General features: G+C 36.9%; 2 protein-coding genes across 3 annotated transcripts in view; both read left to right on the forward strand.

Moving 5' to 3' along the window:
• The window catches only part of fibcd1a (fibrinogen C domain containing 1a), a 160,280-nt gene extending 150,761 nt beyond the window's left edge, over positions 1 to 9,519 (forward strand). For both annotated transcript variants that reach the window (XM_073818977.1, XM_073818978.1), the window contains one exon: positions 5,980 to 9,519. In XM_073818977.1, the coding sequence (XP_073675078.1) occupies positions 5,980 to 6,242 (263 nt within the window). In that variant the 3' untranslated portion in view covers positions 6,243 to 9,519. The remainder of the gene's footprint in view (positions 1 to 5,979) is intronic.
• Positions 9,520 to 16,828: 7,309 nt separating this feature from the next.
• traf1 (TNF receptor-associated factor 1) overlaps positions 16,829 to 25,000 on the forward strand; it is a 15,018-nt gene continuing 6,846 nt past the window's right edge. The window contains exons 1-7 of the mRNA XM_073819714.1: positions 16,829 to 17,254; positions 17,529 to 17,613; positions 17,821 to 17,919; positions 20,292 to 20,453; positions 22,228 to 22,287; positions 22,393 to 22,461; positions 23,327 to 23,749. Of these exons, the coding sequence (XP_073675815.1) occupies positions 17,040 to 17,254; positions 17,529 to 17,613; positions 17,821 to 17,919; positions 20,292 to 20,453; positions 22,228 to 22,287; positions 22,393 to 22,461; positions 23,327 to 23,749 (1,113 nt within the window). The 5' untranslated portion in view covers positions 16,829 to 17,039. The remainder of the gene's footprint in view (positions 17,255 to 17,528; positions 17,614 to 17,820; positions 17,920 to 20,291; positions 20,454 to 22,227; positions 22,288 to 22,392; positions 22,462 to 23,326; positions 23,750 to 25,000) is intronic.

Below are 25,000 nucleotides of genomic sequence, written 5' to 3' on the forward strand. Positions count from 1 at the left end.
GTGTTGATGCTGAAGTACCGATTTGATATGACATTATTTCAATACGACAGTGCATCCCTGTGGAGATTTTGATGAGCCTTACCCCAGAATCCTCTATTTTTCATACATTACTGTGATGTTTTTTTTTTTTGCAACTGAGATAAAAGAGTAGATCTTTTGGTATAAAAATATGCCTCACACACCCTGTCCTTGCATGCTAGAATTTTCATATCATAACTGCTTTCAGCGCACAAGCATGCTGTCTTTAATGCTGCTCTGTTTAATGAAAGGCCTTTACGATAGCGTAGAGAAAGCGCTCAGCCACAGCAGGGATCTCTGGGAAGATATAATTACCTGAGATGAGTTTTTACACCCATGATGCCCTGATCTCTGTAAACACTTTGAGTACTAATACAGTACCAACTTCAAAGCGCGCTAATGACAGTTTTGCAAGCGCACAGAAATGTTTTTCTCTACCATTAGGGAGGCCAGAGTAAGAAGCGAAATTGCATGTGAGCGCTTGATTATTTTGTAACAATGCTTGTCCAAGTAGAGGAGTGTATAATTTCTCTCTGATGTTGCAGTGTTTTTCGGCATTAACGCGATTATGCATTCATGCGCATAGCTAATGACTCGTATCGCCCTCCTGAGTGGGTCTGTCTCAAGACATTTCACAAAAGTCTGAGATGCACCTTCATGCTGACACACGCTACACACCCCCTCAGGTGCACAAATTGTGAGGTCTGTTTTGCACAGAATCTGCAATTTACTGCAGTGATTAATCATCTCGTTCTAGCAAATGAGTATTTTTCCTAGCGTCGTTTGTATGATTGGGTATTCTTTGAAATGTAACACTTTATGAATATTACAACATGCTACTATTGCAGAGGCAGCTTGTTAAGATTTGTTCATATATAGAGAGTAAAGGATTTCCTTCAAGCAGCTTTCCCTGCTGACAGAATGATTTTAAACCAGTTTGAGCTGGCTAGGCAGTTTCTAGAACTCAATAGGCTGGTCTGTTTTGGTTTTTAAGTGGTTTTAGGTATTTTTCAGTTGGCTGACTAGCTAAGCCAGCTGGTTTAAGCTGACCACATTGTACCAGCTGAAGGTGTAAGTTTTTTTTTTAGATCACGATAGCTAGTTTAGAACATGATTCTGGTCCAAGGTGCTCTACCAGCTCTAACCATCTAGACCAGCTTTGACCAGATAATGACTGTAAGTGAATTTTGATTTGATTAGATGACAGAATTTGTGAACTGTCTATTTAAACCATTCTAAGAGCAAATCTCCAAAACTCATTAGCCTGGTCTGATTTAATGGTTTAAATGCGGTTTGGGGCATTTTTCAGCTGATCAAACTAAGAGGCCAGCTTAACCTGGTTTAAACTGACCACAGTTTTACTGGCTTAAGGAGTTCTAGTTGGTTTTTGGACTTTGACAGTTAGTTTGGAACATATTACTCATCTGTGGTGTTTTACCAGCTCTAACCAGCTTGACCAGCATGCTTCAGTTAACCCTCTAGACCAGCTTTGACCAGATAATGACTGTAAGTGAATTTTGATTTGATTCGATGACAGAATTTTAACTTTTGTGTAGGGACGCTCATTTCGGTTAATTTTCCTGACCGACAACTGCTGCTCGTTATCCGAACATTAACAGTTAACTGATAAAATTAGAATAATAAATTAGTTTAAAATAAAAATAGAATGCACAAGTATCTGTGATGATACATAAAAAAACAAGCAAATGTTTTATTTTAACGTGCAAACAGCAATTTACAGAGCAACAACAAAAACTGCATTCATATCCGCTTCTGAGAACAGAGAAAATTAGAATGAAATAAAAAAAAAGAACAATATAAATAGGCTTACACTAAATATGTATAAATTAAATAACTACCTAATTAAGATGACAAAACTAAAGCACACTGAATCCTTCTATGCGCTTTGAAGAACGGTACCGGTCTTACCCTTCTCATCGGACATAAAAATATATAGCAGGCCAGCCTATACCTCAGTGTACCTGGTTTTTAACATGTCAACATTCGGTATGGATAGACTGGAACGCTGTCTGTTAACTCTAAGATCCGATTTAAACTGACCCCAGTTTACAGGTTTAAGGAGTTTCGAGTTGGTTTTTGGACCATGACAGTTAGTTTGGAACATGTTACTCCTCTGTGATGTTCAACCAGCTTTAACCAGCTTGACTGCATGCTTCAGTTAACCATCTAGACCAGCTTTGACCAAATAATGACTGTAAGTGAATTTTGATTTGATTCAATGACAGAATTTGAATTTTTGTGTGGATTGTCTCTTTAAACCAGTCTAATATGGTTAGCAAGTCTCCAAAGCTCATTAGAGTAGTCTGATTTGATGGTTTTAATGTGGTTTGGGGCATTTTCCAGTTGATCAGACTAGCTAAACTAGATTAACCTGGTTTAAGCTGACCACATTGTACCAGCTTAAGGTGTAAATTGTTTTTTCAGAACATGATAGCTAGTTAGGAACATGTTACTGGTCCAAGGTGCTCTACTAGCTCTAACCAATATACTTCAGTTAACCATCTAGACCAGCTTTGATCATATAATGACTGTAAATGATTTTTAATTTGATTCAATGACTAAATTTTAATTTTTGCATGGACTGTCTCTTTAAACCAGTCTAAGATGGTTAGCAAGTCTTTAAAGCTCATTAGACTAGTCTGATTTGATGGTTTTGATGGTTCAAACTATTTACCAGTTTAAAGGTACCATAGAATGCATTGAGAGAATATTTTAAATTGTTCTCTGATATCTACATAGAAGGTATATGGCATAGGAACGGGCAAAAAATCTCCAGAAACGGTTTTACAGGTCCATTTACAACCCTAGGATTTGTTAGTTTAGAACATCTCATCTGTGATGTTCTACCAGCTCTAACCAGTTTGACCAGCATGCCATCTAGACCAGCATTGACCAGATAATGAATGTAAGTGAATTTTGATTTGATTAGATGACAGAATTTATATTTTTGTGTGGACTATCTGTTTAACCAATCTAAGATGATTAGCTACTAGTCTCCAAGCTTGTTAGGATGGTCTGTTTCGATGATTTTTGAGTGGTTTGGGACATTTTCCAGTTGGTCAGATTAGCTAAACTAGTTTAACCTGGTTTAAGCTGACCATGTTGTACCATTTTAAGGTATAATATGTTTTTTTAGAACATGACAGCTAGTTTAGAACATGTTACTGGTTCAAGGTGCTTTACCAGCTCTAATCAGCTATAACCTTAGTTATCTAGACCAGCTTTGACCAAATAATGAGTGTAAGTGAATATTGATTTGATTAGTATTTTAATTTTTGCGTGGACTGTCTCTTAAAACCAGTCTGAGATGGTTAGCTAGTCTACAAAGCTCATTAGAATGGTCTGTTTTGAGGGGTTTTTAAGTGGTTAAAGAAATAATCCACCCAAAAATAAAAATTCTTTCATTATTTACTCACACTCATGTTGTTGCAAACCTATGTGACGTACTTAAATCTTAAACCAGCTTGAAACAACCAAAGACCAGAAATTACCTTCTTAGACATACTAAAATCCAGGTAAAGGGAGCTCGTGGGTCGTTTTTCTACAGATTACATCTCCACATCTGTTCATTGGCTCTTCTGTCATAGTCCAGGTGCTGTCATTTTATACCTCCATCATTCTGCTGATTCGTTATCTGCTAGACCACAATGATGAATCTATGAGGCACCCGAAACGAGTTTATGATGTGTAACACACTTTACAATATGACATAACGGCATCAATTGGATCTCCTTTGTCCCAATAAAACGGCTATCACGATACATGTTGCAGCAGAGCAGAATTAGACTCAGAGGAAGAGGACAGAAGAAGGGTTTTACTGCAAGGCTGCCAATAAAAGGCTGATCTTGTCATCAAGGCCGGGCCCAGCGGAGCCGGGCGGTATGGAGGCAAGAAACTGGGATTAGATTAGCCTAGCTGCACACTGCAACATTATGTCCCTAAAACATACATCACAGAGCTTAATAAGGGCACATTAGCGGCTACGCTTAACACGCTCCTCTCTTTGCTTTCTGTCTCTCTTTTCACATCACTAGCAGAGCTAGAAATCTCAGTATGCAGATATAATCATACTAAGGTGATTGCGAAATGTTTTGCTGCTCGATATATGAGCCTATAAGCAGTTACAACTATTCAGAGAAATTGAATTTTATGAACTGAAGGCTATGAAAAGCAAATGCATGAATGTAGGCTGTGCTATACATTGTGTGCTTTTAAAAGCTTTATAATGCATGACAACATTATATACAAAAATCAATAAGAGTTTGTCTACAGTTTTCAAGCACAGGATTGTTTAAATCACTAAATTGTAAGGGATTGTGAAATTTATGTAGCTCAATATAAACTTGCTTGCTTTTATTCACTTGATTATCATTTTTATTGCTTTTTTCAATTCAACTTGATTTTGCAATTAATTTAGGGGAGAAAAACTTTTTTTCCCCCAGTTTCACAAACAAGGCTTAAGCCTACACTCTTAAAAATAAAGGTGCTTTAAAAGGTTCTTCACAGCGATGCCATAGAACCATTTTTGGTTCCACAAAGAACCATTTAGTTAAAGGTTCTCTTTTTTACCTTTATATAATCTGAAGAACCTTCTTTCACCACAAAGAACCTTTTGTGAAACAGAAAGGTTCTTCAGATGTTAAAGGTTCTTTATGGAACCATTTAAACAAAAAAGTTTCTTCTTCATCGTGAAGCACCTTTATTTTTAAGTGTGTAGTCCTAGACTAAAATGTAAGTCTGAGCTGTTTCAACTGAAAGACACTTGCACTGACTGATTTTAAAATATATCAGTGCCTTTGTTTTGTCTTTAGATGCACACCAGTGATGTTTTAAAGGCACATTTATAAAAACTGATTAAGGCCCGGTTTCACAGACAGGGCTTAGACTAAGCCAGGATTAGGCCATAGTTCAATTAGGACATTTAAGTAATTTTTATAAACATGCTTAGAAAAAAACACTACTGGTGTGCATCTTGAGACAAAACAAAGGCACTGATATATTTTAAGATCAATCAGTGCAATTTTATTTCAGTTGAAACAGCTCAGACTTACATTTTAGTCTAGGACTAGGCTTAAGCCTCGTCTGTGAAACCGGGGGTAAATGTCCTAATTGAACTATGGCCTAATCCTGGCTTAGTCTAAGCCCTGTCTGTGAAGCCAGGCCTTTAATTAAAAATGTGCTTTTTTACATAATGTTTATGTATTTTTATGTAACCCCTCACACCCGGGTCTCACCGCACCCGCTCCGAGCGGGTGTCCGGCACGGGAGGCGGACGCACTAACAAGGAGGCTAAAGGCTGCAACCTCTAGCATCAGTTGCTAGTGCGTCTCTTGAGATCGGGGAGTGAGGTTTACCTGTACAGCACTTACTAGCTGGCCTCTGTTACACTCACCCCCCTAAACCTCACTCCCGTCCGGGTCACGGCACCAATGTAACCCCTCACACCCGGGTCCTACCGCACCCGCTCCGAGCGAGTCTCGAACGCGGGTGTCCGGCACGGGAGGTGGACGCACTAACAAGAGGCTAAAGGCTGCAACCTCTAGTGTCAGTCGCTAGTGCGTCTCTTGAGATCGGGGAGTGAGGTTTACCTGCACAGCACTTACTAGCTGGCCTCCGTTACATTTATACTTATCATGCTTTGTTTTTGTGTTCCATTTAAGTTAGGGTGATGCTTAGGATGTAGACTGTAGACCGCAAGGTAGCTCACTATGTTTTGGAACCAAACTTGTGTTCTTTGTTGAAACTGTGTACTGTTTTACTGCAGTAATCTAAACTCTCCATGACACGGATAAACAAAGACGTTGCGGTTGAGTGACTCACTTGTTCTTTTGTTTCTGTCTCTTTTTCTCGCCCGTCCCTGTCTCTCACATGCTCACTCTTCCACCCATCCTCTGTCTTTCTCGATCATTCTTTCCATCACGCATTGATCCGCCGCTGCAGGCGACTCGCTGCTCAAACACAACGGGATGAAATTCACCACTAAAGACAAGGACAACGACCACTCTGAGAATAACTGCGCGTCCTTCTACCACGGCGCCTGGTGGTACCGCAACTGCCACACCTCCAACCTCAACGGACAGTACCTGCGCGGCCAGCACACCTCGTATGCCGATGGCATCGAGTGGTCGTCCTGGACGGGTTGGCAGTATTCGCTGAAGTTCACCGAGATGAAGATCAGGCCAACCAAGGAGGAGAATAAATGAGCGAGAACTAGAAAACTCGATTAGAGGAGCTCAAAGATGGTTGTAGGTGTTAGAGACACTCGATGCAGAAACGCAAGAACTTTCCGGCGACAACTTCTTTCTCATGTTTCTGTTTCCATCTTCCGATCCCTGTTTTCCAACCATCTTGTAGTGTTTGTGCAGATGTTTTTCTCTTGATCTACTGTTCACATCTCTGAGTATTATTATGAAACATTGCAGGTATTGTCAAAAATGTATTAATGGAAAAAAAATGATAGTTGTTGTCTATAAAAAAAGAAAAAAAAAAGAAAAAAACTTCTGTAGCTGTGAAATTTAGCAAGAACGTGTAGCTTTTCATAAAAATAAAGACTTTTAACTCTTCAGACATCCGACGGAGAGGCAGCTTGTCCTATGTTATTTCCGTTCAGTGCTTAATCAATAACTCGTAGTTAAACATGACAAGGTTGCTATTGGTGTGTCCGGCCCCCGCTGCAATATCTGGGAGGTAACTAGATTTTCCCACATGTCGAGTAAATACGTTATTGACCACCAGAGATGCTCAAAGAGAATATGTGTCACAGTGGTGGCTTTCAGAGTGATGGACCACTACAAGCGCATTTTTCACTCTGACAGGTCAGTCGGTGGAAGGTTTATCAATGGAGAAGCAGAAAACACAATAACCCTTTAGTGTTACTGAGGGATAGAAGAGTGTTGGATTTTTTCTTATGCACAGTAGGTCAGATTCACCTGAAATCACAATGAGATGGATTGACGGAGCTTAAGGCTTAATCTTAGAAAAGATCTGAGAAGTGAACTTGGGTTGAACTGCTTTTTTTGTTGTTGTTGATGTGAACAGACTCTTCTGTTTTATTTGTCAGATCATCCTGCTGATCATTTTAGTAGCTTATTTAGTGGCTCATTAGTTTGCCACCATGATCTTGTGTTAATTTAATGCCACTTGTTTCAGGTAAATTGTGAATTTTACTAAAATCATTTGCTAAAAGGAATAGTTTACCCTAAAATGCAAAGAGGTCAAGATTTAAATTGCATTTAGGCATTTAAAGCAGACATTTTATGATAGTATAATGAATGTTTTGCCTGTGCTTGATTTGTTTTGGAGTCTCTTAAAAGTGTAAAATGAACTTTATATATCCCAACGCAATTTTTGTGTACATAATATGTGACCTTGGACCACAAAATCAGTCTTAAGTAGCATGGGAATATTTGTAGCAATAGCCATACTCTGTATGGGTCAAAATTATCATTTTTTCTTTTATGTTGAAAAAAAAAATCATTATGATATTAAGAAAAGATCATGTTCCATGAAGATACTTTGTAAATTTCCTACCGTAATTATATCTAAACTTAATTTTTGATTAGTAATATGCATTGCTAAGAACTTCATTTGGACAACTTTAAAGGCAATTTTCTCAATATTTAGATTTTTTTTGCACTCTCAGATTGCAAATATTGTCCTATCCTAGCAAACCATATATCAATAGAAAGCTTATTTATCAATTTTAGCTCAGAAATTGATTCTTATGACAGGTTTTGTGGTCCAGGGTCACATATATATGTGTGTACTGCGTATATATATATATATATATATATATGTATGCACAGTACACACACATGTATTATATAAACAAAATCTTAATTAATCTTAATTAATCATGATTTAGTCAGAAACGAAAAAATGGCTGTTTTATGAGTGAATCACCTACTATTTGTTGCCCAGAGAAATGCAACGGTTCTGTTCTGATTTTTATTGATGATGCAAATATAAAGTATCTGGCAACACAGTCTGAGGAAAATGTAAGTTACTTAATATGATTTTCGCATTAACTGTTATATAAAATCATGAGGGTAAATATCACAGATTTTTGGGTAAACTATTCCTAATGTTGCTTGTTTATCTGTGTATTTGTGTGCTTTTTTATTATGCAGACTTGACTAATTTATCTCTCTTATTTTATTAATGGCACTGACAATGAGCATATGTTACCTTTCCATACAATCAACAATGTCCTTTTACCCATTTACATGTCTTTTATGTCTTTGTGTTAGTTTTGATAACACAGTTTTGAACATGTCAACCTGCTGTTTTATTTGTACACTAATGCCATCCTGACCCAGTGTTTATAATATGAAAATCAGCTTCATAACTTTATTTGTAGCTTGTGTACATTAATTACCCTGTCAAAAATGAACATTGTCTGCACTTTAAATAGCAACATCAAAATGCTAGTTTGTTTCAAAACGTTTTACAAGCACTTTTATATCTCTATTGGAAGGAATTTAAAAGAATAGTTTATTAATTAAAGGATAACTAATCCCTCAGAGTGTTTTAGAAATGCAAAGCATTTTGATATCAACCTCCTTTATTGTTCATCCATGTTTCAATGGCCAATTTGCAGTATATACTGCAATGGCAACCCCTACTGAAAAACCAATTCACCGCCGTCAGAGGAGCTCAAAACTACAACGGAGTGAACAGCTGTCACAGCCCAACCAAACCGACGCGTTTTGATCAAGTTTGTGACACGTTCGCGCTCAATAAAGAGAACCGCAGGCGTTTCTGTGAGGGGAAATTGTTTGAGATGAACGCCGCTATGTAGATTGAGTTTCACGGTCAATTCTCTTTGGAAACCGTAGGAGGGCTTTCAGTGATCTAGTTGTCCTGATGTACTAGTATACACATGAAGTGAAAACGCCAATAAAATACATCACCTCACCTCATCCCGCCATGTTTTCTTGCTCTCCGCAGGTATTTTAAGAAATGTTGTTCTTTTCGGGTATGAAACGGATAAATGTAAGATGTGGACTGAGATTGGTTTTGTTACGCCAAAGGAGAGAACGTGCGACAGCTACTGCTTTTGGGGAAAGACAGATTCTCACAGCATCAGTTGCTTTTTGTGAACTTCTTGGAACTCAGGAACCCCTGCCGATGGCCTCTCAAACTACACCTGTCTGCTGACGGCGATTGCCAGTCATCCATGTAAATAATTTAACCGTGAAATTGAGCATGTCTTGCAGTGTAACAACACCCCAGAATGACAAGAGGACGTTTTCCCTTTTCTTTACACAGCCCTAACATCCCCCAAACCTACAAAAACATCTTTTCTGACCAGCTATGAAAGCGAATGCAGATCTGTACACTATTTGCATTTGGTATGCTCCGCTACATTTTGGGAATTACGATGGACTCCTGTTTCATTTTAGGTCTTGTATTAGCAGTATTTTTGTTGGTCATTAAAATGTGTTTAATGTTCAGAGTGACATTTAATAAACATCAACAGTTTCTAAAATACTTGCTTACGGTGTGACTGGAGCATTTCCTCTGACAGATGAAGTAAACTAATTCCACCTTACCAATTCAGGAGTGAGCTGAGGTCTGAGGTCAGCTCATTAGCTGGTAATTGACTAGGTAGGCCGAAATTAGCTTTTTTATGTGAATATTGCGACTATCACATTTGCCTTGCTTTTAAATATATGCAAGTGTGCCAATCTCATGCCTAAATGGAATAATGAGGCTCTCAAGTGATGAATGTTTCAGGAATGTCGTGAAGATGTATGACATTAAATGGAGGAAGGGAGAGATTTTGCCTTTTTCTCTGACTCTCCTTAAGTATAGAAAGAAAAATGGTTAATATCCGGCAATCATGCAACATTCATTTTCATAAGATGACAGCAGGCTCCTTTTTTAACATTTTTTATTTCCTATTATTCCATGGAATGTCTGGATACTGGATTCTGATTGGCTGGCAGGTGTGCAGTAAAACCGTTTAATGCACAGGTAGTTCCAAGTCAGTTTAATCACCGTTCTATATTAATGCGCTGCTTTAATTGATGCACGCAAAAGCATAGAGAGAGAGAGAGAGAGACAGAGAGAGATCGGAGATCGCATTGTGCTGCGCACATACATAAACTTCTTGTCAGCACTTCCCCGCGATTCTTATTGTTAAAATATCCTAGATACTAGATCGCTACATTATATTCCTCAGCAACGAGGTGGTTAAACTGCGGTTTTTGAATGAATTCGTTGTTTGTAGAGAGAGACGCGCAGACGCACAGCAATGCAGACAAGGTACGCACACACACACACACACACACACACACACACACACACACACACAACTGTCATCTCTACCTCTCTCTCGGTCGATGGATAATTTACTGAAACAAATGCTAGAATTCGTAAGGGATAATCAACGGTTTGCCGTGCGTTAAAGGATTTTAAATGCACGACGTGGAGGCTAATAACCGCCCGACGCGAAGCGGAGCGAAGCGAAGTGCATTTTAAATCCTTTAACGCACGGCAAGCCGTTGATTATCCCGCTTATTCCATGGTTATAGACTAATTAAAACTAGGATTGATATTTGCAGCGCAAAATTTGACTGAATGGATAAAAAAGACGGTTATTTTTGTCAGTTATGACACGCAGCTCTAGCATTCTGGCCGCTTCAAATCAGACTCAGAGATTAAATAGTCCGGTAAAAATCACATTTATTTGAATGAAATATAGCATATGTTTCAGTAGATTATCGATCGACCGAGAGAGGGTGAAGGCAAGAGAGATGACAGTTGTGTGTGTGCGTAACGTTACCTGCCTTCATGCTGTGCGTCTCTCTCTACAAACAACAATTCATTCAAAAACAGCAGTTTTACCACCCCGTTGCTGAGGAACATAATGTAGCGATCTAGTATCTAGGCTATTTTAATAAGGATCGCAGGCAAATGCTGACAAGAAGTTTATGTATGTGCGCAGCACAATGCGATCTCCGACCTCTCTCTCTCTCTCTCTCTCTCTCTGTGTGCTTTTGCGTGCATAAATTAAAGCAGCGCATTAATATAGAACGGTGATTAAACTGACTTGGAACTACCTTTTTACTGCACACCTGCCAGCCAATCAGAATCCAGTATCCAGACATTCCATGGAATAAGTATTTATACCCTTAACTCAGTACTTAGCTGAAGCACCTTTACAGCCTCAAGTCTTTTTTGGGTATGATGCATCAAGAATTGCACATCAACATTTGGCAATTATCTGCCATTCTTCACCTCACCTTTTCACCTCTCAAGCTCTGTCAGCTTGGATGGGGTCTGGCAGACATTTTCAGGTTTCTCCACAAATATCTGATAGGGTTCAAGCTCAGTCTCTGGCTGGGGTACTCAAAGACATTCACAGAGTTGTCTATAAGCCACTCTTGCTGTGTGCTTAGGGTCATTGCCATGTTGAAAGGTAAACCTTCTGCCCAGTCTGAGGTTCTGAACGCTCTGGACTGGGTTTTCATTAAGGCTATCTCAATATTTTGGTGCATTGAGCTTTTCTTCTACTTTGACAAGTGCCTCAGTCCCTGCTGCTGAATAACAGCCCAACAGCTTGAGGCTGCTACCAGCACACTTTACTTTTGTGATGGTACTCTGCAGGTGATATGCAGTGCCTGGTTTTCTTCAAACATGATGCTTGGAATTGAGGTTCATCAGACCACAGAATCTTGTTTCTCAGAGTGAGGGTCCTTTAGATGCTTTTTTGCAAATTCCAAGTGTGTTTTCATGTGTCTTTACTGAGGAGAGAATTGAGTCTTGCCAGTTGCCACACCACCATAAAGCCCAGATCGGTGGAGTGTTGCAGTGATGTTTGTCCTTCTGTAAGTTTCTCCCATCTGCATATATGATCATAGAGCTCAACTAGAGTGACCATCAGGATCTTGGTCACCACTCTAGCCAAGGTCTTTCTCCATCAATTGGCCAGGAGTACAGCTCTAGGGAGAGTTGTGGTTGTTTCAAACTTCTTTCATTAAGGTTAACAAAGACTATATGCTTCTGTGAACCTTCAATGCAGCAGAATTGTTTCTGAACTCTTCCCCAGATGTGTGGCTTGATGCAATCCTGTCTCTGAGCTCTACAGATTTTTAGTTTTAGTTTTTACCCCAGAGCTTGGTTTTTGCTCTGATATGCATTTTCAGATGTTAGATCTTTGTTAAGATGTGTGTGCCTTTCTAAATCATACTCATTCAAATAAATTTGCCACAGGTTAACTTTACTCAAAGCATAGTAACATCTACAAGCAATATAAAAACCCCTGAGCTAAATCATCATCAAGTTTTTTTATTTATAATAAATTTGCAAAGTTGTTAAAAAAGAGTTTTTTGCCTTGCCATTATGGTGTATGGAGTGTAGATTGATGTGGAAAAAAAGCTATTTAAAGCAGTTTAACATAAGACAGCAACATAAAATATGGGAAAAAAATGAAGGGGTATGAATACTTTTGCAAGGCACTGTAAATATAGCTACTATTTATTGAGTTGATATTAATTGTTGATCAATAAATTATTTAAGATTATATTTCTTAAAATTGTGACACCACAACATATCGACAAGATGTGGACCCTGTTACTGTATTATTTAATTCACCCTTCCAACACGGTTCATGGAAAGTCCCTTAGTAATAGAACAATAATTTCCGAAAAGGTTACTAGCTCTGCAAAAGAGACATTTCACATGAAATTCTATTAAAATTGAAGAATGTCTGCCAATACATCTTGTAAAACAATAACAGCAAAACCTTTATTGCAACGGCACTAAAAAATCCAATATGCAAAGGTTTTACTCTTTCAATTTATTTTTTCATCCCTATTCATGCTTTTTAAGGGTCTTAAAATATTAATTTAGTTTAAGTCATACATATTCAGAACTGTTCAAAAGTTTGGGGTTGGCAAACTGATTGTTTGCAAAAGAAGTCTTATATGCTAACCATCTAATCAAAAATACTGTTAAAATTGTGAAACATTACATTTTAAAATAGCTGTTTTATATTGTAATATATGTTAGGATGTAATTTATAACTGTGATGCAAAGCTGAATTTTTAGCATCATTACTCCAGTCTTCAGTGCCACATGATTCTTCAGGAATCATTATAATATACTAAATTGTCAATTATTTTTGGTCTTCAATTATTTTTTAATATTAATGAAGAACTTGAGAACTTGTTTGACTGGAAATGGACATGTTCTCAACTGTTCTGTGAGTTTCAGTTATGTGTTATCTCTCATATGTGGTAAAAGTTTGTAAGAGAATGTCTCTGCAGGTCTGGATTCCTAGAACAGTTATAGTATCTGTGTTTCAGGAAGTGTTAGAATAATGTGCATCCATACTCAGCAGAACTCGGGATCAAAACCAAGTGAGGGATGCATAAGAAGCGAGAGGCGTGCTGATGGAACGCTTCAGATATTCAACACTCAGCAAGTCATAAACACATCTGGCTCCTTATCTCCATCCCCCAATATCCTTAACGCCCATACTTGTCTTCCACCCAGACAGATTTACAGAAGATGCTGCCATATACCTCGCCTCTCTGTTTCCAGCACACAAGACGCCGTTTGGGGCCTCCCGACCGGCCCGATCGATAAAGCCCATCGCATTTTAAGCTTTTGCATCATGAGGTTTCTATATTATTGAATTGCATCTTCTCACAGTGATTCATGAGGGTACAAACATCTTCGTTTTTCACAGAAACCTCTCGGGCCCCTCACCAGCCACCTGCTGCAGTCATTTTGATGCACTGGTCCCGCATGTGATTGCCGTTTAATGAAAAACAGGCCGGCATAGCCCTGCTCTCCTATTACAGAGTAATTGATTTGAGGTGAAGAATGTCCCTTGTAGAGGTGAATAGTTTTACCCAAGTCATTAATCCCCTCAACCAGATATTGAAACCCCCCTGACTGCCCTCTTTAGCAAAAATTATCTCCCTTGCATTCTTTCCCTCACTCTCTGATCTTCTAATCAGCTGTCTATCTGATTTGTCATAGTTTAGACTATATGTATCAACTCATAGCGTTTTACGGACCATCATTCACCATTAATCAGCAATTATCTGCGGCTTTCGAAATGAATATTTGGCAACACGGTGACATTTAAAGGCTTAAGTGAAAAAATATTTCTGGAGGCCAAGTTACAGTAAGGAAATGTGAATGTTAGCTCTATGACTAGACTGATGGTGATGTTTTTGACTTTCTACACAGCTTGCTATTTAAATGGGAGATTCCTGTCTGAGTAGTGAGCAAATGCAAGGGTCTTCTAAGGGTTTTTCCACTTTCTCTTGAAAAGAAATGATGTTCATATGATTAGGAAGATCAATAGTATATTCTCTAGGCAAGTGAATGCTGCTTAAGTGAAGCATTAAGCCTTTAGGACAATTATATAGTTAAATATTCCAAGCGTGAAGGTCAGATTCAAATGTGATGAGTTTCACAGATAATAAATGACACCGCAAAGTGTCTCACTGCATGGTTTCTGTGTTACTCATCATTAGAAGAACCACTTTTTGGTCAAAATCTTATTAAGAATTATTTCCTTTTACAAACTGAAATGAATAGCTCACTGGTTAGCACAAAAGCTTGATTTTATTTAACAGAGTATTATAAAAATTAATGAAACTCTAATACACAAGGATTAATATATATTTTACTGTTATCATTTATATACAGTACATTAAATAAACCCAGGGTCGCTTTGCAAAGCCAGATAATCAAAATAGAAAACAGGATAAAGAGTAGGCTACTTAAATAAAAAAGGAACTGTCACTTTTAACTAATAGCATAGCCTAATACTTATTTTTCTTTCTCTTCTCCCTTTTTATGGCTCCATAATTTATGACGTCTCGGACAAGCCACGTTCATGATTAACAGAGAATGGTGAATATGAAAAGTAAAAACAACCGTAAACCGTGTCCGCCACTGGAACCGCAGGTAGTTTTTCAAACTGGGACTTTCCGTCTTGACGGATATGACGGCCAAATTCTGAGAAAGTGAGAGAGTCTGTGGCTGAGGCTGTGGCTCAACACCTAGCGAGCTTCCTACCTAGACAGCATTTTTGGGCATTGTTGGCGAGATCCTAAATTGCACTGTTGTAGTTACGGGAAATTAGATTCATTTTCGTGAATCGGTTCTCATTACGCATCGGATGATCCGACAGGTTTTGACTCATAAGCAGATCGCGATTAGTGAAACTGATTCATTGCAAATATCTATTATCAAAAATATTTACTCCATGGAATGTCTGGATACTGGATTCTGATTGGCTGGCAAGTGTGCAGTAAAACTGTTTAATGCACAGGTAATTCCAAGTCAGTTTAATCACCGTTCTATATTAATACGCTGCTTTAATTCATGCCCGCAAAAGCACAGAGAGAGAGAGGTCGGAGATCGCATTGTGCTGCGCACATACATAAACTTCTTGTCAGCGCTTGCCTGCGATCCTTATTAAAATAGCCTAGATACTAGATCGCTACATTATATTCCTCAGCAATGGGGTGGTAAAACTGCTGTTTTTGAATGAATCGTTGTTTTTGTAGAGAGAGACGCACAGCATGCAGGCAGGTACGCACGCACATTCTCACACACACACACACACACACACACACACTCCGCTTCGCGGCGGTTATTAGCCTCCACGTCGTGCATTTAAAATCCTTTAACGCACGGCAAGCCGTTGATTATCCCCTACGTATTCACAAATACTTTTTGGAAAGCATAGTGGCGTTAACTTTAGAACGCGCTTGGCTTTTATGCTAGTTTTGGACAGTACGATTAATTACTACTAATATTGTGACATATTTTTACTATTTAAAATAACTGCTTTCTATTTAAATATATTATTATTATTATTATTATTATTATTATTATTATTATTATTATACATTTTTAAAACAGTTAAGCAGCTACATTTTCTTTGGTGAATAAAGATCCAAAGATCAGCATTCATCTGAAATAAGAATATTTTGTAACCTGGAGTTATTATAATTTAATATTTTTTTGGAAAGAAATTGTAGAAATTACATTCACATTACATTACATTAATACTTTTAATTAGCAAGGATGCTTTAAATTAATCAAAAGTGGTAATAAAGACATTTCAAAAATGATTTCTATTTCAGAAAAATGCTGTTCTTTTGAACTTTCTATTCATTAAAAAAACCTGATAAAATTCTACTCAGCTTTTTTCAACATAATAATAATAATATTATTAATAATAATAATAATATTAATAATAAATGTTTTTTGAGCAGCAAATCAGAATATTAGAATGATTTCTGAAGGATCATATGGCTGGAGTAATGATGCTAAAAATGCAGCTTTGAAATAACAGGAATAGGCCTAAATTACATTTTAAAATACATTCAAATAGAAAACAGTTATTTTAAACAGTAAAAATATTTCAAAATTTACAGCCTTGGTGAGCAAAAGAGCAAAACATTACAAATCTTAAGAAAATTATTAATGAAAGATTTTGACTGGTAGTGTTTTTTTTAATCTTGTCATGTCAAACTGATGAGGTTTTAGCTTCTTGACGCCATAACAGTGTTTTAAACCACTGGAAAACAGTTCAGTTTAACAGAAACCCAAATAGTCACTTTTTTTGTTTTGAGCATAACAGGGGTTGTACGTGTGAACACTATGTAGGCGGAGTCGAGTCAGTGAGCTGCTTACCTACAGTATACAGCACTTTTTGTTTTAGTACGCTCACTAGGTTTTAAGACACAGCCACAGTGTCTAAACACGTTTCTATCACGTTCACTTATCATTTAACAAGAATCTCCACACTTTAATGTCTTAGGCTATTTCCAATTATTATTATCAAGATCCGTAACAATGTGGCTAAGTGGGCGGAAAACAGTGCAATAATATTTCCGGGTGTTTGCGAAGGGGGAACCCCGTGGTGTTTTTCTACCGTGGGTATATCACGAAAAAGTAAAAAGCATATCAATATGTAATCATAACGTGCTGCTGGTACAGGCACTTCATCTAAAACCTCAATGGCTTCTGGATCAGCTGTTTCAGACCCGTCGTTAAACGGGGTTTCGTCCACACCGGGTGAGAACGAGTACCCGTCGGGTTTTCCTCAGAGCATCTGCGACGAAGTCCCGAAAGAGAAGTACTTGTGCAGCAATTGTAAAAACGTCTTGAATAAGGCGCGTCAAACGGTATGCGGTCACCGCTACTGCCTCGCTTGCGTCAACTGGCTGGTCAGGTAAGAAAACCGTTCAAGCAGAACAGCCGCAGTTTCATGACATGCTATTTTCGGTTTTGGTAGTAATTGTATGTTATGGTAATATTTGCGGCTTGTAATTACAGTCTGATGAATAGTTAAACTAACTAAGAAATGCCACATGAAAAATAGGTGTATAAATAGATGCTGACATTGTTTATTGTAACGTGAGAAAATATAGCCAAGTGAAAGTAGCATCCAAACTGCATTGTATACCTTTTATTAATGAATGTTTCTGTTTCACTATTTCATACAGAAACAACAAGGACCTTGTGTGTACAAAATGTAAAGAAGTGGATCCCAATGTTGAGAATGACAGTAGTGTACTGACTCTTGACCAGGTAATCAAATATCTATCTATCTATCTATCTATCTATCTATCTATCTATCTATCTATCTATCTATCTCTTGATAAAATATGTGATAATATGGCATGTTAAGATTCATGTTTTTTATGAAGGCCTGTCAAAGGTCTGTTAAAGAAGGTGGAAGCATCATGACTCATGTTTGGAAAGTTGTCATAATTTCCCCTCTTGTTTAAACTGCAGTTCTTCAATGATGCGGCTATTAATAAGGAGATTTTGGATCTGAAAGTTCACTGTGCCAACCAAGGCTGCCCCTGGAGAAGCACCCTGAAGAACTTTGAGGTACTTTTCTATAGAAATTCAGTTTTCATCTTGTTGAAATTTAGCGGTAAAGTACGTTAGTTGAATGTATCTGTAATGCAACTATAATCAGATGCATGATTAAGGTCTTACTCAATTTGTGAGTTTCTTTTGAATTATGTATTTGCTGTTGAAGTCAGAAGTTTACATACACCTTGCAGAATGTGCAAAATGTTAATTGTTTTACCAAAATGAGAGGCATCATACAAAATGCATTTAGTTTTTTATTTAGTACTTACCTGAATAAGATATTTCACATAAAAGATGTTTACATATAGTCCACAAAAGAAAATGATAGTTTAATTTATAAAGACGACCCTGTTCAAAAGTTTACATACACTTGATTCTTAATACTGAGTTGTTACCTGAATGATCCACAGCTGTGTGTTTTTTGGGGCTTTTTTGTTTAGTGCTAGTTGTTCATGAGTGCTGTTTGTTCTGATCAGTTAAATTGTCTGTTGTTCTTCAGAAAAATCCTTCAGGTCCCACAAATTCTTTGGTTTTTCAGCATTTTTGTGTATTTTCAAAAATGACTATATGATTTTGGGAACCATCTTTGTATTAAGAGCTGGGGGTAGAAAGCTTTTTGAATTTGAAGATCAGGGTAACTTATTTTGTCTTCTGGGGAACATGAAAGTATCTTCCAGTGAGCGTTTGAACCTTCTGTAATTGTTGCATATGAGTCCCTCAGTTGTCCTGAGTGTCAAAAGATGGATCTCAAAATCATACAGTCATTTTTGGAAAGGGTTCAAATACAGAAAAATGCTAAAAAAAAACTAAGAATTTGTTGGACCTGAGCATTTTTCTGAATAACAGCGGGCAGTTTTAACTGTTCAGGACAAGCAAGAGACTTGCAAACAACTATCACTAAAAAAAACAGCTGTGTATGTAAACTTTTGAATGGGGTAATTTTTATAAATTCAACTATTATTTTCTCTTGTGAACCATATGTAAACATATTTTATGTGAAATATCTTTACTAAATAAAACAAAACATGCATTTTGTATGATCCCTCTTATTTTGGTAAAATAGTTAACATTTTGCAGATTCTGCAAGGTGCATGTATGCGTTTTACTTCAACTGTATTTATAGCATGGGAAATGTTTTTTGAGCTTCACAGGTTCTGATGTGAAGATCATGCATGTGAGCCACTCCCAGAGCCATCAGATAAAGTCTAGCATAACATTGAGCTAATATATGTAAGACCAGAGATCAGGGCTCTTCACGGGCTGCTACACATTCATGTAAAACCTATAAAGCTGTTGAGAACACTGTAATGCTCTCAAATGTCTTTTACACTTGACTGAGTCAAAATCAATGTGGATTATGGGGCTTGTATCGATCACATTAGCAACCGTGGCTTTTCTGTTATCACATTGTTAAATCATAGGAACTCGTTAAAAAATAGCTGCATTTCATGGCAGCCAGTCATACTTGGTTACAACCACAAGATGCTATTTTACGGGAATCCTAGCATGGTAGCTTTGTGGTCATTTCATAACATGAACCAGCCATTAAGGCATTAATCATAGAGCTGTTGCGCAGACGCTGTCCAGCGTTGTGAATCAATCCTCAGTCTGATAGAGCAGTAACAAACTCATACTTCAGGATTTGAAAAGCCTCTTGTACAACTTTTGGAGGTTAGTGTTTTGTCGAGTAGAAACTGTAAAATGTTCTATGACTTTGACCCTCATGGCTGGCTAATGGACGTCTTTTGTGTTTTTACCTTCTTTCTGTACTCAAGAGTCTGAAAGCCTTTTGAGAATATTGTGTTATTCACAAGCTCCCGATTATAATAGAAACATGTAGGCTGGGCTTTAGATTTTATGTTTTCAATGGAAACTATCTGATCAAAAGCATGCTAAGTTTTAGAGGTTAAGTTTATAGAAATAAAGTAGCATTATGTTTTTTGTAGTTATCATACTTGCTTACTGGAAATAGGCCTAGTTCCCCCAAAAATAACCAGTTTGTCATTACTCACCCTCATGATGTTTCAGATCTGTACGCTGATATTTCTTTGCACTAGAAAACAACCTGAGATGTTTTGAAGAATTGTCTTACAGCTTTTCATACAATGGCAGTTCATAGTGACCGCCAAGCTCTAAACCTAGGCAAAAACACCATTACTGAAGTATAAAAATAACCTAGCAAGTCTAACAATAACCTTATAAGACAAACAATAAATCTGTGTGGGGAAAATACCAAAATTAAACTGCCGTTATACTTTGCTTTTGCTTTTTCCCCCCCTTTGCATAGACATGTTTTGGATAGTCATTATGGACTGTCTTTGTATGCAAAAGAGCTGCGGAAATTACAGTAAATACATTTTCATTTTCAATTACTCATTTAACAGGACCATCAGAGTCAGTGTGAATATGCCCTGATCCCTTGCAACATTGGCTGTGGCACAATGGTGCAGAGGAAGACATTGGCTACACATCTGGAGAGAGGCTGTCCCAACAACAAGACCACATGTTCCTCTTGTGCAGGTGTCCTGACACCGAGAGAACTCCAGGTAAGGTTAGAAAATGAGACATTGCAAAAATGATTTTCCTAATCAGTATTTTTGAATTTACATCCTTAAAACAAGATATCTGTTTTTATTTGAAAGCAAAATTGTATATGAAATTCAGAATTTCTTGTTTTGACCTCACGTTTGGTCAGATTTAACCTTTAAACTAAATAAAAACAAACGTAATTCAAGATACAATTGAGGTCAAAAGTTTACATACACCTTGCAGAATCTGCAAAGTGTTAATTATTTTACTAAAATAAAAGGGTCATACAAACTGCATGTATTTTTATTTAGTACTGACCTGAATAAGATCTTTCACATAAAAGAGATTTACATATAGTCCACATGAGAAAATAATTGTTGAATTTATAAAAATGACCCTGTTCAAAAGTTTGCATTCACTTGATTCTTAATACTGTGTTTGTACCTGAATAATTAAGTAACAGTTAAGTTGCCCGCTGTTCTTCAGAAAAATTGTTTAGGTCTCACAAATTCTTTGGTTTTTGTCATTTTTGTGTATTTGAACCCTTTCCAACAATGACTGTATGATTTTAAGATCCATCTTTTCACACTGAGGACAACTGAGGGACTCATATGCAGCTATTACAGAAGGGTTTAAACGCTCACTGATGCTTCAGAAGGAAAAACGTTGCATTAAGAGCCGGAGGGGTTAAAAAAAATTTGAATTTTAAGATCAGGGTAAATATAAATTATTTTGTCTTGTGGGAAGCATGCATCGTTTGTAGCTTCTGAAGGGCAGTACTAAATGAAAGAAATATGATATTTAGGCAAGATAAAATATTTAAACATCATTCCATTCAAAAGTTTTCACCCTCCAGGTCTTAATGCAACGTTTTTCCTTCTGCAGCATCAGTAAGCATTTGAATCTTCTGTAATAGTTGCGTATGAGTCCCTCAGTTGTCCTTAGTGTGAAAAGATGGATTTCAAAATCTTACAGTTATTGTTGGAAAGGGTTCATATAACCCAAAAATGCTGAAAAACCAAAATATCTTTTTCTGAAAAACAGTGGGTAGTTTGACTCATGAACACCTATCCCTAAACAAAACAAAACACACTCACACACACACACACACACACACACACACACACACACACACACACACACACACACACACACACACACACACACACACACACACACACACACACACACACACACACACACACACACACACACACACACACACAGCTGTGGATCATTCAGGTAACAACACAGTATTAAGAATCAAATATATGCAAACTTTTGAACTTTTTAAATCATTTTTATAAATTCATTATTTTTTGCTATATGTAAATGTTTTTTTATGGGTGATTTACATGGGTGATATTATGTGAATAGGCCCACAGTGCAAGATATTTAGCACTCTTATTCGTTGTTGCTAGAGTGGTTTTGGGTCAGCGTGCCCTTGCTTGAAGCCCCATGGCTCTGTTTTAAGCCACAGATGGAGTCTCCAGTGTTTACTGCTGTCCCATATTACTTTCTTTTCCATTTCACCCATCGGGACCTGCACTCCGGGACATGGATTAGAGGAATAAAAAGACGGGAAAAAGGCAGAAATCCAGTGAATTTAAACATCAAGCTTCAAACGCAACACATTAGTCGAGATAACTTCAAATGCAATGTGTTTCACGCCTCAAATTAAGATAAAAAAGTCTGAATGAGATGTTTTGGAAAGTTTGTGGCACAAAATGATTCCAGCAAAACTTTCATCACTGTGCTTAGTGAAAGTGACATTTCCTAATTTTTCCACAGAAGCATGCATGTGCCAATTCAAGTGATAAGAAGACGACAAAGACAGATAAACGGCAAAAGGTAGAAAAGCTGGTTTTGGTGGATCTCTGAATATTGTACCCTGAAAGTGAATGTACTGTATAAACAAGAAGAGTTCTAAAGTATGTTTCTGTGTTTCCTTTGTAGAATAATCACCCAGGCAGCTCAAAAAAGAAAGAGCCATGCATTTTCTCAGACATTGGTTGTCCTTTTAAGGTTGGTATTTTGATAACAGTACCCATTTGTATGTTAATTATGATTTATTACATAGTTTTGTGAAACATGACTTTATATTGAGCAGACGTTTTTAACAGTACGTATTTTAAAAGTAACAAATAAATGTTTTTTTATAGTTGTATAATTTATTTAATATTCATGGAATGTTACATATTTCTATATAGTTTTATTAAAAACTTTTTTATTTCTAAATGTTTGGGTTGTATAGCTTTTTTTGAACAATATTTATTGTGAAAAGTACTTACAAATACAATTAAATTGACCTTAAAGGGATTGTTCACCCAATGATATACACACCCTCAAGTCATCCTAGGTTTACATGACTTTCTTTTGTCATACTAATACAATCGGCGTTATGTAAAAAAAAAAATGCCCTGGCTCTTCCAAGCTTTATAATGGCAGTGAATGGCTGTTGAGACTTTTAAGACCAATAAAGTGCATCCATCCATCATAAAAAGTGCTGGGGGATTAATAAATGCCTCCTGAAGCGATTCTGTAAGAACACTTGAAAAAGCTTGGAAGCTTGAAGTTTTAAATATGAATATATTCTTACACAAATGCATCAACATACTTCAGAAGGTCTATATTCACCCACTGGAGCCATGTAGAGTACTTTTTATGATGGATGGATGCACTTTAATGGATTTCAAAATCTCAACACCCATTCACTGCCATTATAAAGCTTGGAAGAGCCTGAAAGTCATATACACCTAGGATGGCTTGAATGTGAGTAAATCATGGGGTAATTTTAATTTTTGGTTGAACTATCCCTTTAATATTAAAATCTTGTTGTTGAAGCGGAGAAAATAATATATTATGGGAATTATAAACTGTTTTATTTCAGGGCAATGCAGACAAAGTAAAAGAACATGAATCCTGCAGCCACGTTGGCCATCTACAGCTTCTCTTGGGTGTGACCAGGGCTCTTCAGCATACCTTGAATTCCCCAGCTGAGCAACATCATCACGAAAGCACTGATTTTCTTCAGCCTGGACAGTGTGGTACTTCCCTCATCTCTCAGAGTGAGACTGAGATTGAGACTGATGGAGGAGATCCAGGAGTGAGTGATAAGGCCCTGAGTCTCCATGATGATCAGGCTGAACTTGCTGTTGGCCAGCAACTGGATGCCCTGCAGCAGAGAGTCCAGGTTATGGAGAACATCATCTCAGCTTTGAACCGAGAGGTGGAGAAGACGCAGTTCAGTGTGGTCGCGCTGGAAAGGGACAATTACAACAGTCAGCAACTCATTCAGCACTTGGAAACCAAGGTAAGTTGTAAAAAAAGATCTGTTTTATGACACTAATGGTATGGGAATTTTTCTTAACAGTGGTCAGTTTTACCATTATTGTGAGCTCTTTTTTTAGAAGAAGAAGAAGAAAGATGATTTTTTACATCTAGGGAACTTTTACAGATTGTAATATGTAATGGCATACACAGACGATGACATAACATGGCAGTGGTGCTGCCACACTAATGCTTACATGCAAATTATCTGCTAATATCCTGTCAATCTTGTTCAGCAGTTTGAACATTGCAATTGCAGCGCAGTTGCACGCCTTGTCAGGAAGGTTTCGAAATTTTTTTTAGAAATGATTTTTTCTGATTCCTTCTGGAATTCATTTAGATAATTTTTCTTTGTGAAAATGTTCTATCTATACATACATGAAAATATATCATGAAAATGGCTTTTAATTAATGTGTTGGAATGCAAATTGAATTGGCCACAACCCACAGGATGTGGAATAGTAATAACAGGAAGAAATTTTTACATTACATTTTATTTTTAATGCCTATATTGTGTTATGTAGAAACTTTTTTTTTTATAACTTAATTCAGCTTTTTATGTATTTATGTACATTTTAATCGTTTTTTTAAGATTCTTTGATTAATAGAATGTTTTTACTGTCACTTTTAATCAATTTAATGCATCCTTGATACACATATTTTATTTTTAGAATTTTATTTTTTACGATTTATCATTTATTTAAAACAAACTTACTGACCCAAAACTTTTGAACAATATTGTGTTTCTTAAAATACGTTATTTAAATAATTGACAATATTTAATGCAGCACCACAAGATATAAACACCCATAAAACCATCACATTATCTCCACTATTCAATATGTGTAATTAATTGATAATAAAATGTGGCCATGGACCACAAAACCAGTATTAAGTAGCACAGGAATAGCCAATAACCGAAAATACATTATATGGGTCAAAATGATAGATATTATAAAATTATTATATTTTTCTATTATGCTAAAATCATTAGGATATTAAATGAAGATCACGTTCCATGAAGATATTTTGTAAATTTCCTACCATAAATATATCAAAACTTAATTTTCGGTTAGTAATATGCAGTGCTAAGAACTTCATTTGGCCAACTTTTTTTTTTTTGCACCCTCAGATTACTGATTTCAGAATTAGAAATAGTATATGTTGGTACTTGATTTTTTTTTTTTTTTTTTTTATTAATTTAAAAAAGTACCCTTTTGACTGGTTTTGTTGT

This window comes from Garra rufa, chromosome 15 (assembly GCF_049309525.1).
Source record: "Garra rufa chromosome 15, GarRuf1.0, whole genome shotgun sequence".
NCBI lineage: Eukaryota > Metazoa > Chordata > Actinopteri > Cypriniformes > Cyprinidae > Garra > Garra rufa.